The sequence below is a fragment of the Pantherophis guttatus genome, chromosome 2 (genome assembly GCF_059756535.1).
Source record: "Pantherophis guttatus breed Tessera chromosome 2, ASM5975653v1, whole genome shotgun sequence".
Classification (NCBI taxonomy): Eukaryota; Metazoa; Chordata; class Lepidosauria; order Squamata; family Colubridae; genus Pantherophis; species Pantherophis guttatus.
In genome coordinates this window covers 35664462-35677819 of record NC_142064.1, presented here as the reverse complement: position 1 = coordinate 35677819, position 13358 = coordinate 35664462, and the positions used below count along the sequence as shown (strand labels likewise).

General features: G+C 36.3%; 1 protein-coding gene across 2 annotated transcripts in view; it reads right to left on the bottom strand.

The window, feature by feature from the left end:
- The window catches only part of GFM2 (GTP dependent ribosome recycling factor mitochondrial 2), a 20505-nt gene extending 7147 nt beyond the window's left edge, over positions 1 to 13358 (bottom strand). Inside the window, exons 1-14 of one of the 2 annotated variants that reach the window (XM_034441140.3) lie at positions 13089 to 13358; positions 12675 to 12762; positions 12011 to 12056; positions 11731 to 11828; positions 10715 to 10840; positions 9578 to 9666; positions 6502 to 6590; positions 6073 to 6133; positions 4904 to 5089; positions 2956 to 3036; positions 2135 to 2283; positions 1593 to 1733; positions 1390 to 1489; positions 582 to 771 (exon numbers count right to left, since the gene is read on the bottom strand). In XM_034441140.3, coding sequence (XP_034297031.2) covers positions 582 to 771; positions 1390 to 1489; positions 1593 to 1733; positions 2135 to 2283; positions 2956 to 3036; positions 4904 to 5089; positions 6073 to 6133; positions 6502 to 6590; positions 9578 to 9666; positions 10715 to 10840; positions 11731 to 11828; positions 12011 to 12056; positions 12675 to 12762; positions 13089 to 13133 — 1489 coding nt within the window. In that variant the 5' untranslated portion in view covers positions 13134 to 13358. Of the gene's footprint in view, positions 1 to 581; positions 772 to 1389; positions 1490 to 1592; positions 1734 to 2134; positions 2284 to 2955; positions 3037 to 4903; positions 5090 to 6072; positions 6134 to 6501; positions 6591 to 9577; positions 9667 to 10714; positions 10841 to 11730; positions 11829 to 12010; positions 12057 to 12657; positions 12763 to 13088 lie in introns of those variants that run through there. The other variant, XM_034441141.3, reaches the window with a different exon arrangement.

Genomic DNA, 13358 nt, shown 5'->3' with positions numbered 1-13358 from the left:
TAATTTTAATTCTATTCTTTTAAAATATTCTGATTTCCAAACTACAGGCCAAAACCTAAATGGAAGGGAAGACGATGTTTCAAAATTTAAGAGACTGAAAAGCAGGCCAGGGAGAAAAAGCTACATTAGGCTTATCTCTTCCATTGTTTCCCTCTCTTCTCTTTTTAAAGACCATAAAGCTCCTCTGCCAATCATCACTTATAAAACCGTGTCTAAGATTTTTCTTCCTCCTTGCCCCCTTTTCTTCTTCATCAGTACAAAATAAGGGACTCTCACACTCTTCAAAATCTCCTAGTTCCAAAAAGTCTTTCAACCAGCAGACAGTTGCTGACTATGATCACTTCGGGTGTGCAATGCGATTACAGTGACCTTTGGATATTTATCCTAAAATCTGAATTAATGACTTTACCTGCTAAGCTAGAAAACCATAACAGGATCGCATTCCCTCTCAAATCATCTCACAACTGGAGACATGATCTAGATAAGAATTCTAATCATCTGTAATATATTTTTTTGTCTACTAAAAAAACAACAAATCGTCCCATTTCTTTATGGCCTAAATGCATAGACTACAAGCACACCTGGTTGTTTGGCCATGGAAGGTGGCTCTATTGTACAAAAGAAGACCGGTTCTGGAATCTCAATGCCAGCTAACAGGAGGTTCTGTACTTCTTTATCTTGACCACGTGCCGATTCCACATTTCTTCCAGCTCGACGAGCTGCAGCCACTGCAGACGCTTTTGAAGAAACAATGGTGTCGCCAGTGGCACTCTAACGTAAGCCAAATAACAAAATAAATGGTGAATGGCCAGCACACAATTGGTTTCCATCATTAAAAAAACACTGAATGTTAATTGGCCATCCAACATTGGCTTTTCCCAATTAAAGGACAAGCATATCCAATCCTTTGTTTTGCACTACCAGCAGCTATAATTATTATTTTTTGGACAATAAAAATGGAAGAAAGAATTTGTGAAGATTTCCACATATTATTCCTTTCTAGAAAAATAAATGTCGAATGCTATTCCCTGTATGATTAGACATTTTCCATAGCCTCAAAGAACATATGCCAAAGAATTTGGGAGCTGAAGTCTCCATACATTTGAAGGACATCGCATTCAGGAAATCTTGATTAGACCACTTTGCAAGGTTACCTATGAGAAAACTTAAATCAGCAAATTGGTCAGAAAGTCCAGTTGCCTCTTGAGAAAGCACCTTTGAGACAACCATGACCTGGATGACTGAGAATCTCCACAGACATTTAAATCAGCAAAATGATTTTGATTCCATAAACTAACCGTGATGCAGGGGTGGTGTGTTTTTTTTGTTTTTTTGGGGGGGTAAAATACAAAGTTTGAAAGATCACAGGAGGGTTTTGGGTTTTCTTACCTGTTTCAACCCCACAGTCAGGGCAATGTTGCCAGCGGTTAGTGAAGAGATTTCTATTTGCTGATCAGCAAAAGGCAGGAGCAAGCGACTCATTCTCTCTCTGCAACGGTTGACTCAGGTTAGGCTTCAGTCCCCTCAGAGATACCCATTTATTTAAGCTCATTCGCCTTTTCTCACCACCAGCCCATTTTTTTTAAACTCACGTGCAGTTTTTGTTAATATTATAAACTGCCGATTGAGGCTTCATTGTGCCAGAGTAAATGCGCAGAAAAACCAAGGGCCCACGCTGTCTGTCATGAAGAACTTTAAATGCCAGAGCACATAGATCATCTTTATAACCCGGCCTGGAAAATCAATCAAATCAATCAATCAATCAACCAGCCAGCCCACCTATTTATCCTAGGAATCATGACATGTAAAAAATACTTAGCATTTAGCACTGAAAGCACCATAATTACTGATAATTGAGGGATTTCTGCTACATTTGAAGACATATTATTTGTATTTTCTTCATCACACTGAAATACTAAGTGGGGAGAAAAACCCTAGAGACATGATTTGTCTTTGAATAGATCAGGCTTCCTAGAATCCTTGGCTATGTGAGTCTCTTGCAGAATAACAGTACATATTCCTGATTCTCCAAAATTCACTTTACTTCCCACCCCGTAAGATATTAAGTTTTCTTTGCCGTACAAATTTTGCTTACTTTTGATCAAATGAAATTACATCTTCATTCCGTACTCACAAGAAATCATAGCTGCGTTCATCTGGTGCAGGCAAATACTTGGTGATTGCATCTAACAAGGGCTGAACACCCTTATTTTTCAATGCACTTCCGCAAAACACAGGCACTGCTTTATGAGCCAGGGTTACTCTTCGTATTGCAGCCTGTAGCTGTAGAAAATTGAAAAGACACAATTATTTTAAACAAATGCATACTTACAATTCCATACAATATGAAAAACATGTGGCTGGCTACACTGATTGATTCGAAAAGTTAACAACAAATCAAAGTCAGTGCAACTGCAAATGGGCATCTGCCTATTCCAAATCTTAGTTACATTAATTGGTTTTTGCTTGGCATTATTTTTTGTCATTATTTCAATTTATATCTATTGTGTTCATGGGCACTCGAAACAGCTTGATTAAATTATATGGTATTTATTAGTCACTGAACACTTCTAGACTAATTTTATCTTTCGTAATAATTCTAAAATATTTGCTACATTTCATATATCAGCTAGTTTAAAATAGCTTAATATCCACTTCAGGTGATTTGATCCAGAAATGTGGCTTAAGCATTTAATTGACACAGAAAATCCAATTTAAGATTTCTTTTTGCTATAGCATATTCTGTAATCCAATCTGATTCAATTCCCTATTATTTCTCACTAATCATTATGGTTACCTCAAACTTAAGCAACATTATTATTATGCAAAGAAAGTATTTTATTTTAATCTATGACCAACTCTATTGGAAAAGAGGCCAGTGGCTTATTTTTTCAACACAAGTATATTTTCATATATAAAATCCAGTTTACATAATGAAGGAGTCAAGGCACAGACCTCATCAGCTGGTAATGAATCAAAACTCTCACTGAATTCTCCAAGGACCAATTCAGCAAATTCGTCATCAAGGTCTGCAACCTTTAAAAGATAATGCATTTCCTAATGGTTAACATTTCACATTATTTATGTTAGGTCTGCTTGCTTCTTAATGAAATAAAGATATAAAGGTCATGTTATTAATGTAACAATTTGAAAATATGAATTCCCATAATTGCTAGCCTAAAAGTATCTTCCTTATTTAAGCGTATGCAGTTACAAATCTCTTACACCAGAGGTCACCAATGCACCTAGAGAGACATGGGGATCTATTGTGCCTCAAAGGCATCCACTGTAGCCAAAATTGATTCAATACAAATAAATAAAGTGACCAAAATAGTAACCTATCTTAGGATGAGTTTCACAAGAGGCATTCTTTATTGGAGACTTCACCAAACAGCATCACTGTCTTAGTCTGATATGAGTTAAAAAGGATGTGAACGAAAAAGGTGGGATTCATTGTGGCTGCTCTGAAAATAGTACCCGCTTCTTGGACAAAGCCATGCGGCTCGGGGATATCAGGGGTTGGAGTAGTCTGCTCTTCTTCTCCAACACAATCTTCAGAACTTCCAGAACTTCTGCAGTGAGTTGTGAGAGGGGGCAAGGAGGATGATGTAGGTTTCAGTGGGCTAGGAAGCAGCCCTAAGGCATCCGGAGACCCAGTGGGGTAAGAGATCAGGACCAAGGCCTGCGAGGACCAGGAGGGTAGGAAAGAAATTCCAAGGGACCCTGAGAGGCGGGAAGCCTCTGGAGGTGGAGAAGTCTTGGGAGGCCCAGGGTAGAAGGCCCAAGTCTGCAGTAGGCCTCTCAGGGCCTCCCTGACCCGAGACACCACATGTTCCACTTCATTACCAAATCTGGCAGAGCAGGGATGGGGATTGTTAAGCAAGGCAATCACATGGCTGCCTCGCTTAACCACCATCACAACTTGTTATCGTAATGGGCAGGCATATTACAATCATGTCAAGGACTACTAAAGCAACATATTAACCAAAGTTAATGTTTACACTGGATAATAATAAATGAAACATGTATATTATTGTGTATTATATTATAAGCAACTGCCAGTGATATTGGGCAATTCACAATAATCAATTTAGATTAAAATAAGTGAAGAGTCAATATGGTACAAGAATTAATACTGAACTAGGACTAGAGGAACTGGGATTGAAACCACTTCAGTCATTAAATGTAGCATTCATCTAGTTGAACAAGGATGAAAAGGATGATATCCTGTTATGCCATTCAGAGGAACTTGTGCTAATTCAATGTTAATTTGTATCAAAGGTATTGCAAATGCTTGCCACCAGCATAGGAGCAATTAAGAATTTAAAATACACAGTCCAGAACTCTCTAATTCAGTGGGTCTCAACCTTCCTAATGCCGCGACCCTTTAATACAGTTCCTCATGTTGTGGTGACCCCCAACCATAAAATTATTCCTAAAACCATTGAAAATATGTGTTTTCCGATGGTCTTAGGCGACCCCTGTGAAAGGGTCATTCGACCCCCAAAGGGGTCCTGACCCACAGGTTGAGAACCACTGCTCTAATCACAAATGAGAACACATCACTATTTTCATTATTTGATTGCAGCAAATATATGTAGTTCTCAATGTACTGTTTCTTATCACCAACTACCCATATTTATTTACTCAAGTAGCTGTACATCGGACACTGTACAGCAACCTCAAATAAACTTAGCCCATCATCTCTGGCTTGTATTTCATTATTTCCAGATCAGCTTTCCTGGTTTATTTATTCTCCAAATGTGTGCACCAATTCCCCAAATTCTCTAATCATCAAGGCTTTTGTTGAGAATCATGGGAACTAAAGTCCACATATTTGAAGGGTAGCCATACTTTTAAATTAAATTCCCATGTGTTTTATGTATTTACTTTAGAACTTTACTTGTTCTATTAAGGTATGTCTTGCATCATTGGCATTTCTTAATAAGTTAAGATCTCCAGTATCTTCCAAGGATTTCTGCTTAAAGGTCTTTCCATCATCCAATCCACTGACAGCATTCCAGATAACTTGGTCCTTGGTCACCACATCAATGATTCCTCTAAAAGATTTTGCTTCTCCAATTGGCAACTATACAAAAAACATATTAAAAATTACCAGTGTCAGTAAGGTAAGGCACAGTAGCACCAAAGTAACACTAAATATTATTTATTAAGTATCTGAAGTCAACAGACAACCATATCTCATAAAAAAACACAATTAGGCCTCCACATACTCCATCGATTTAATTTTTAAGGGGTATATGGTTCTCTGCAGAAACACTATTCTCAAAGGCAGGCATAGCAACAGAGAAGGAATGCTTCCTGAGTCTATAGATGGCATCTTTTAACTGAAGGGACCCAAAGTACATCTTAACAGACAGGTAGAAACCATGGAAGACAAGCGGTCCCTCAAATACAGAGGCATGTCCACAGAATCATGCCACTACATTCTGGACCAATGGTAGTTTCCAAATAGGTTTTAAGGGCAGCCCCATGTAAGCAGAACTCTGGGGTGAATAGAGCTTGATTGTCTGAAGTGACTGTCAATCCAGAGAGGCAGACACAATTCTTTGAGCAGGAGCTGTCAGTCCAAGACAACCCCCAAATTGCATATTAATTCTAAATGGGGAAGTACAACCCTATATAAATGTCAGGTGGAATTCTTGGCAGAAGCCCATGAAGACCCAGAGAATCTCCAGACATTTGGAGAGTATATTGATGGCATCACTCAGTTAGCACAGTGTTGAGATGTACAATTGGGTATCATCCCACAAACTTTATAATCCAGCATTATGCAAACTATAAAGGAGTAATAGGTAGACCTCATTTAGCATTACAACTCAGACTGGCAACTCATTTAAGCCAAGTGGTGGCTAAATGAAACCATGACTATACTTATGATTTTATTCAGCTTTCCTTTGCTTTACCGACCTCCAAAGATCATAAACATTAGGATTAGTTGTGAAGTTACTTTTCCATCAGTGTAACTGCAAATAGTCATTAAACAAGGCAGTTGCAAAACTAGGACTACCTATATATAATTAATAAACATTAATCACTTTCTAAAATTACCTGTAGAAGTAAAGGCTTCACTTTCAACTTTTGCTTGATACTCTCAACTGAATGGATGAAACTAAAGACAAAATATTACTGTTTTAGAGAGAATAGTTACATTTCTTTAACCATTAAATTATTCTCTTCTCCAAACTTCCAAAGTAATACAACAGCTACAAAAATAAGAAACTATTATTTGGCCATAATGCTGGCACAGGATTTTCCCCAAAGGTGCTTTTTCCAAAAGACAATTGGAATTTCTTGTTTTTCCCTTTGCAAATGTTTCGCTTCTCATCCAAGAAACTTGTTCAATTCAGTTCAGTTCAGAAGTGAAATATTTTCACTGATTAGTTATTAAGTTATAAAATTCAGCAATAGCCTTTCACTCCACATCGTTGAAGTTCTTCTTTGTTTCTCTGCCCTGACAAATAATTGTTATTTTGGTACCTTGCTCCATGTTTGTCCATCTTGTTTAAAAAGCAAATTCTGGGTATATGGTGTTTGTCTGCTTGCCTCCAGACTGTCAGGGTCTGTGCCTAAGCAAAAATGTACAGCATTAATCATTTCTGTTCACTGGCAGTCTTCTGTCCTTTACTACTACTGTCTGCACTACTATTAATCTTTTCATCGTTCCTATCACCCATCTCCTCCCACTTATGACTGTATGACTGTAACCTTGTTGCTGGTATCCTTACGATTTATATTGACTGTTTCCTAATATGATTTGATTGCTTATTTGTTCCCTATGACTATCATTAAGTTTTGTACCTTATGATTCTTGACGAATATATCTTTTCTTTTATGTACACTGAGAGCATATGCACCAAGACGAATTCCTTGTGTGTCCAATCACACTTGGCCAATAAAGAATTCTATTCTATTCTATTCTATTCTATTCTATTCTATTCTATTCTATTCTATTCTAGTCTAGTCTAGTCTAGTCTAGTCTAGTCTAGTCTAGTCTAGTCTAGTCTAGTCTAGTCTAGTCTAGTCTAGTCAAACATGTAAATATTTATTTCCATGATTTACAAAGGGAAAAAAAACCAGTTGTTACCCATGAAATTTGCAATAAGATGAATTTAATAGTAAAACCTAGGGGCTAACATAAGGAAGGCAGGAAATATAGACTGCAGTAGACAAGTAGATGCAAAGAATTAAAAATGAATAACTGCAAAGTTAAAGAATCCCAACTTTAAGAGAAAAGGCTGCAAAAGTTTTTTTTTTTAAGATAACAGGCATTACAATACAAAACAAAACCTAAGAATAAATGAGATACAAAGAAGGAATATTTCCCGTCATATTACAAGTTAAGTCAGCAAAGATAAATTGTAACAAATCATGTCATTGGTAGTACTAAACTAAAGCTTAGGAATTTCTAGTCACTTTTTTTTAAAAAAAAAAACCAAGTCTTATCAATAGCACTGCTTATCTAAATACAACATTCAGAAATTTATAGTTTCCAAATATTGTAGAAAGATACAGAGATAGATTATGTCCTGCTGGCAAATTCCAAGAGGAGCTACCAAAATGGTAGCTATTACTGGGCTTAAAAGGCTGTGATTAAATCCAGGAAAACGTTTCTTCTGCTGTCACAGAGATAATGCCCTCTTAGATCGGAGTACAAATAACCCCATTCTGTGAGGCTTACACAATAGTCTGCAGAAATTGGAATTGCTTTGGCATGCTGATTATGCGTCGTAACAGTTCCTAAAAGATACTGTTCTGTACAGGGGAAAGTTTTGCAAGTACTTTTCGAGGGAAGTGGGTGATGTTTAAATTGTTTCATTTAACTGTCTACAGCAGGGGTCTCCAAACTTGGCAGCTTTAACACTTGTGGACTTCAACTCCCAGAATTATCCACCCAGCAGAGCATACCTGGCTGGAGAATTCTGAGAGTTGAAGTCCACAAGTCTTAAAGCTGCCAAGTTTGAAGACCTCTGCTCTACAGCTACATGGTCTTTGTGCAAGTGTACATGTGCATCACCTCCCTCACAAAAAAAGAAAAAGAAAAACCCAGGCTGAACACCTGTTTTGAACTAGAGAGAAAAAGTTAAAAATAATGTGAGTTTTGTCCCTGTGAAAACTGAATCTCTCAGTAGAAAGGGAATACTTAGGATACTTGAAATTCCAGCGGTCTGGCCACACTGTGCTTCTTCCTTGTTTTTTTAATATATTTTTTATTAAATTTCAAAACATGAATAAAAAGTAAACAAGCAAGAAAAAAAAGGGAATTGAAAAAAAAGAAAAATCAAACTGAAAGCAAGATACAGCCGCAATAAGAAAGAGCCAAAGTATTTTTGTTTCCACTTGGAGACCTCTTCTGAACTTTGGGCTTGAAGTGGAAAAGAATGAAACTTTGATTTTGGGTTTTACTGATTAGATTAATAGATCTTTATAGAAATGGCTTGCTCATATTATTATTATGAAAAAACAAAAACTTGTGACTTGATGTTAATACCGTATTTTACTGCAACAGAGAGTCAGAAGTCAATGTTTCTTTTTCTTTTCTTATCCTTCCTCACTTCTCTTTCCCCACTTCCTCCACACTGTTTTCTTAATTTACTTTTGTATTTTGTATCTTATTTTATTTTATAATTCAATAAAACTGTTAAATGGGGAAAAAAAGAAAGAGCAAAGGAAAAGCAAAGAAAAACAGAATGGTCTCACTTTCTTCAGTACATATACAAATATTTCTAACACTTAGTTTAAACTTAACAATGGTCTACAATATTGCTATAATCACATATAATTCTAATCATAAAATCCCAAACTCAAGATTTCATTTCTTACAGTTTCTCTCAAAAAGTCCAAAAGTAGCTTCCAAGCAGAAACTTGGTCAAAGTCTTTTCTTTAATCAAAGCTGTCAATTTCACCATTTCTGCCAATTATATGCTGCACTTCTTCCAACCCTTGAACTATATTTCCTTTTTGTTATTTTATGTGAATTTTTGGACACAAGCTCTGCCCACACCATGTATGCAGCCATTCGGATGTTACTCCTCGTATTTGTGTGCATGATATTTAGGATGAAAGGGGGAAGAATAAGATAGGAACCAAAGGTCCAGTAAACCAAATTGTTTATATTCACTGACTATCTGTCGAGATATAATATAGCTGCCATGCTGACCTTGGAATGGATAAATAAGGCTGTCATCAAAAACAATTCATTATGCTGTAGTTTACATTGTGTTTATCTTTTCTTTTGTCTTCTCTTAAAATGTAATAGACCAAAGGTAAATAAGCTATGGCTCTATTTTTGCTCAGAGCTGCTAAGCTATTGCCAATGCTTTGCTAGAAGCTCAGTATACATTGTTTATTGTTTACACGCTTAATAACTTTATGTTATATCTTCAAAGTGATTTGGTTATTTTAAGTAAACCAGATTTTCACCACAACGTTTTTCCCTCCAACATATTTCTTGCAGAGATGCAAGCAAAGGGAGCCATTTGCTAATGGGAGTAAGTCTTAAGTTCTCGTCCTTAAGCATACTCAAGACATGAAGCCACCAAAGAGTCATTTTTACCTCCACGCCAGCTGAAGCATCAAAAACTGCCACTGCCCCATCCAATACTCGCAAGGAACGTTCCACCTCCACAGTAAAGTCCACATGACCTAAAGTCCAAATGGGAAGGTAAAGTGTTTTGTTTTGTAATATTTTGTTTTGTAATATTATCTTATATTACTGTAAAACTATTTAATAAAAAGGTGTTTGTTTGTTTTTTTAAAAAAGCACATTATCTAAGGATGCACATAGCCCTTGGGAGGTGGCTAGGCCAAAAAAATAATAAATGGTGTGCTGAGTTGACTGCTCTCCTCCTGAAGAATCACGTATACTGCTCATTGCCATCTGGAGTCACTTTGGCATGTCACTTCCAGTGAGCCTAATGCCAAACTGACATTCCTCTAAAAAGGAATGAGGAACACACTGCGGCTGAGAAAGTGCCCAATTACAGGAATTGGACAGTTGAAATCTCTCTGAAATCAAAGAGAAATTGTCAAATCACCCATATGTGCTCCAGGTAACTGATTTTTCATGGAAAGCAAGAATTGTGTTTTTGCGGTGGAATTGAATTTTGATTATTTGAAGAGAGGGAATAGGGCACGGGTGTCAAATTTGCGACGTCACATTGCCATCACATAATTTTTTCTGACTTTTCCCCCTTCGCAGTGGGCATGGCCTGCGTGTGGCGCATCCAGCCCGCAGGTTGCCAGTTTGACACCACTAGAATGAAAGGTTGTTTAAAGGGAAAACATGGATCTGCACTAGAGATAATATGCAATGCTTATGCTGTTATTTCTAATAAGTCCTATTGCACCTTTGCTGTTTAATAAACAGCAATGAGGTTTTGGAGATGGGTTTATAGAAACTGGGGAAAAATATGGAATGAAGGAATGGTTTTATTTTAAGAGATAGCGATAAATTCTTAATGTTGATTATACTTGCTGGCAATAAAAGAAGTAGTTTTTTAAAATTTTTATTTCCTTTTCTTCCTTTTTTCCTTTTCAGCCCCTTTTACTTTTTTAATGTATCTCTTTTTTGTAGCTGTATAAATTTTACCTGCATAATATAATCCCTAATAAAATAATTGAAAAAAATGAAATCACTCAGCCATTATTTTCTTAAACTCTTCGTGCTCCTAAGGTTATGAAAACATGGTACCTGGTGTGTCTATCAGGTTGATTCGATGGCCTTTCCAGTCAAATGTCACAGCAGCAGATTGAATAGTAATGCCACGTTCCCGTTCCTGTGCCATGAAATCTGTTACTGTATCACCATCATCAACATCTGTTTAATAGAAAGAGCATGTTTTTAATCAAATAACTTGAGCTCTTGGTAATATAATAAGTGTTATAGAATATAACACCTGGTGATCCAATTGATTACTTAGTTGGACAGGAAACATATAATATGGTTTTGATTTTTGAAAAACAATGACATCAGCCTCACCGCTACCTATCTCTTGAACTACCTATCTCCTGGACAATCTCTTGCAAGAAATATAGGGTGATAAGGTACCCAACTATAAATAAATATTGAATATCCCCCCTCCCCGTCCTTTTAATTGCTATGGAGCTGGGGGGGGAGGAATGAAAAAAGTTGATAATGCTGTAATGCTTCTCAATATCCCCTATTTTGAAAGCATATGGATTGCAAGTTAAAAAACCCAACCCAGAGGGGAAGAAGACAGGGAAAGAAGACAGTAAGCCAAATTAAATTTTCATTTTCATTTTCAAGAAACAAACAAAAACAAACAAACAAAAATGAATTCACAGATCATGCTAACTCATAATGCTATTTGCTCAGGGTAGATACTGGTCTTAGCAAATCTCCAAGAAACAATTTTGCATTCCAGTTTTCTCTGTCTCATAGATTTCAAAGCCTACGAAGAGAACTTTGCAACTTCAAAAAGATAGCACTTTGTCTTGCCTCCCCTCTTTAAAGAAAAGTTCACCTCTAAGGTAGTAGGAAGGGGAAGCTGGCCAGCTGAACTCTTGAAAGGGATAGCAGAGATGGCAATAAATTAAGTGCAATTATATCTAATATTTCTGAGATGTAGGATTTTGTTGAAAATGCTTAAACAGAAAGTTTAAATGTGAAGAAAATAAAATAGTTTCTAATTGATATGAAAAATAATTACTGCACTTAATTTTTTTCTTATCTCTCACACCACTAACCTCCAAGGGTTCTTGTGTAACCAGAATAATAGAGCATTCTCTCTGTAGTTGTTGTTTTTCCTGCATCTATGTGGGCCATTATACCTATGTTGCGGATCCTGAAGAAAAAGACAAAAAAAATTTCGTTTAGCATCACGTTATAATTTTATTAAATTTATTACAATTTTACACACAATATATAAAGAAACTTAAACATTTGTTGCCAAATAAGTTTTCCAGTTTTATAACCAAGGTAGTCTTGCTAGATTTTACATACTATATAAAAGAATGTATTACTTACTTAGATATTGGTGGAGTTAAAACAGAACGCAAAGATTTTACTTCACCTGTGAAATAGAAAAGTTGTTGACATTTACATTTGGAGTTATCTTAATAAATAGAAAGCATCATGTTTACAGTACTTGCAGGCTCCAACCAGAGATACTCTGCTATTGGAGGAAGTTCCTCTTTCCATTTCAAAAAAATAAACAACACTGTCTATTCTAAAAATGCTATTTAATCTGGAATGTGGAAAAGAATGTCTAAATTCATTTTATCACAAAAATTATCAGCAATTAGACTTGACAATCCACTTAGCTATTTAGCAAAAAATATTCATAGTACAAGTTCACTACATATATAACTGGGGCTCACAGAGGATGTATTCCCTATCAACAGTGCATGTGTAGATATATTGTGCTACATGCATTCTGGATAAAAAAGTATTTTTACAGGATCATGTTAAATATTTTTTAAAATATTTCACAGAATATCAGGAATTAACCTGACAAATTAGGAACTTTTTATCTTCTTTTGGCTGCAGAATTTCACTGTAACAAAAAGCACTAACCATACAATATTGTCTGAAGGCAATATTCAAACTGGTAGTACTATTTATCTTTAAAGCAGTGTACTAGAGTCTCAAAAGCATTATAGATTTAGAATTACCTTTGTCAAGAAATTACCTGCTGGATGACTGTAATTTCTTTGAAGATTCAAAAACTCTTGGAAGCATTTTATAGTGATCATTCTTGCTTTTCTGCAACGGGTACACTTTGAAGAAAAAAATACCCGTCAAAACAGTCATTACTTTGAAATCTTTTTGTTAAAGATTAACTAACATTAATTTATTAAATTAAATTAATTAATTTAATTAAAGATTAATTAACAGCATATCGCATGTCACTGAAGAAGAACGCTAATTTATTCTAGATGATATGCTGGGTCTTTTGTGACACATTACTGCACACGCATACCCCGCAGTATCATGATCCCCTATTTTATCCATGCAATATTGATTGTTAGTATTGTTTCAATCCCCTTTTTTTTCCCTTCATTTTCATAAGCATATTGAAAAACCATATGCCGTATAAACGTACCCCTTGCAGCGGGGGCACGATCATTTTTCTTGCACTGCGTAGCATATTCACCCACCAGCCTAACCATGTAAATGGCTGCTACCAACAGAAAAGGCTTATAGTGTCGACAGAAAGAACTTCAGGCTAGATGGAAACCGATGCATCAAATAATAAACCAGAGGATAAAGCCAAGGGTATCGGTCGTAACCCCGAGACCATTTGAGAACCAAGGGTCCTCCAGTCCGCCTCGGAAGCTTCCGCTTTACTCCCCACGTGGAAGGCATCACTTCC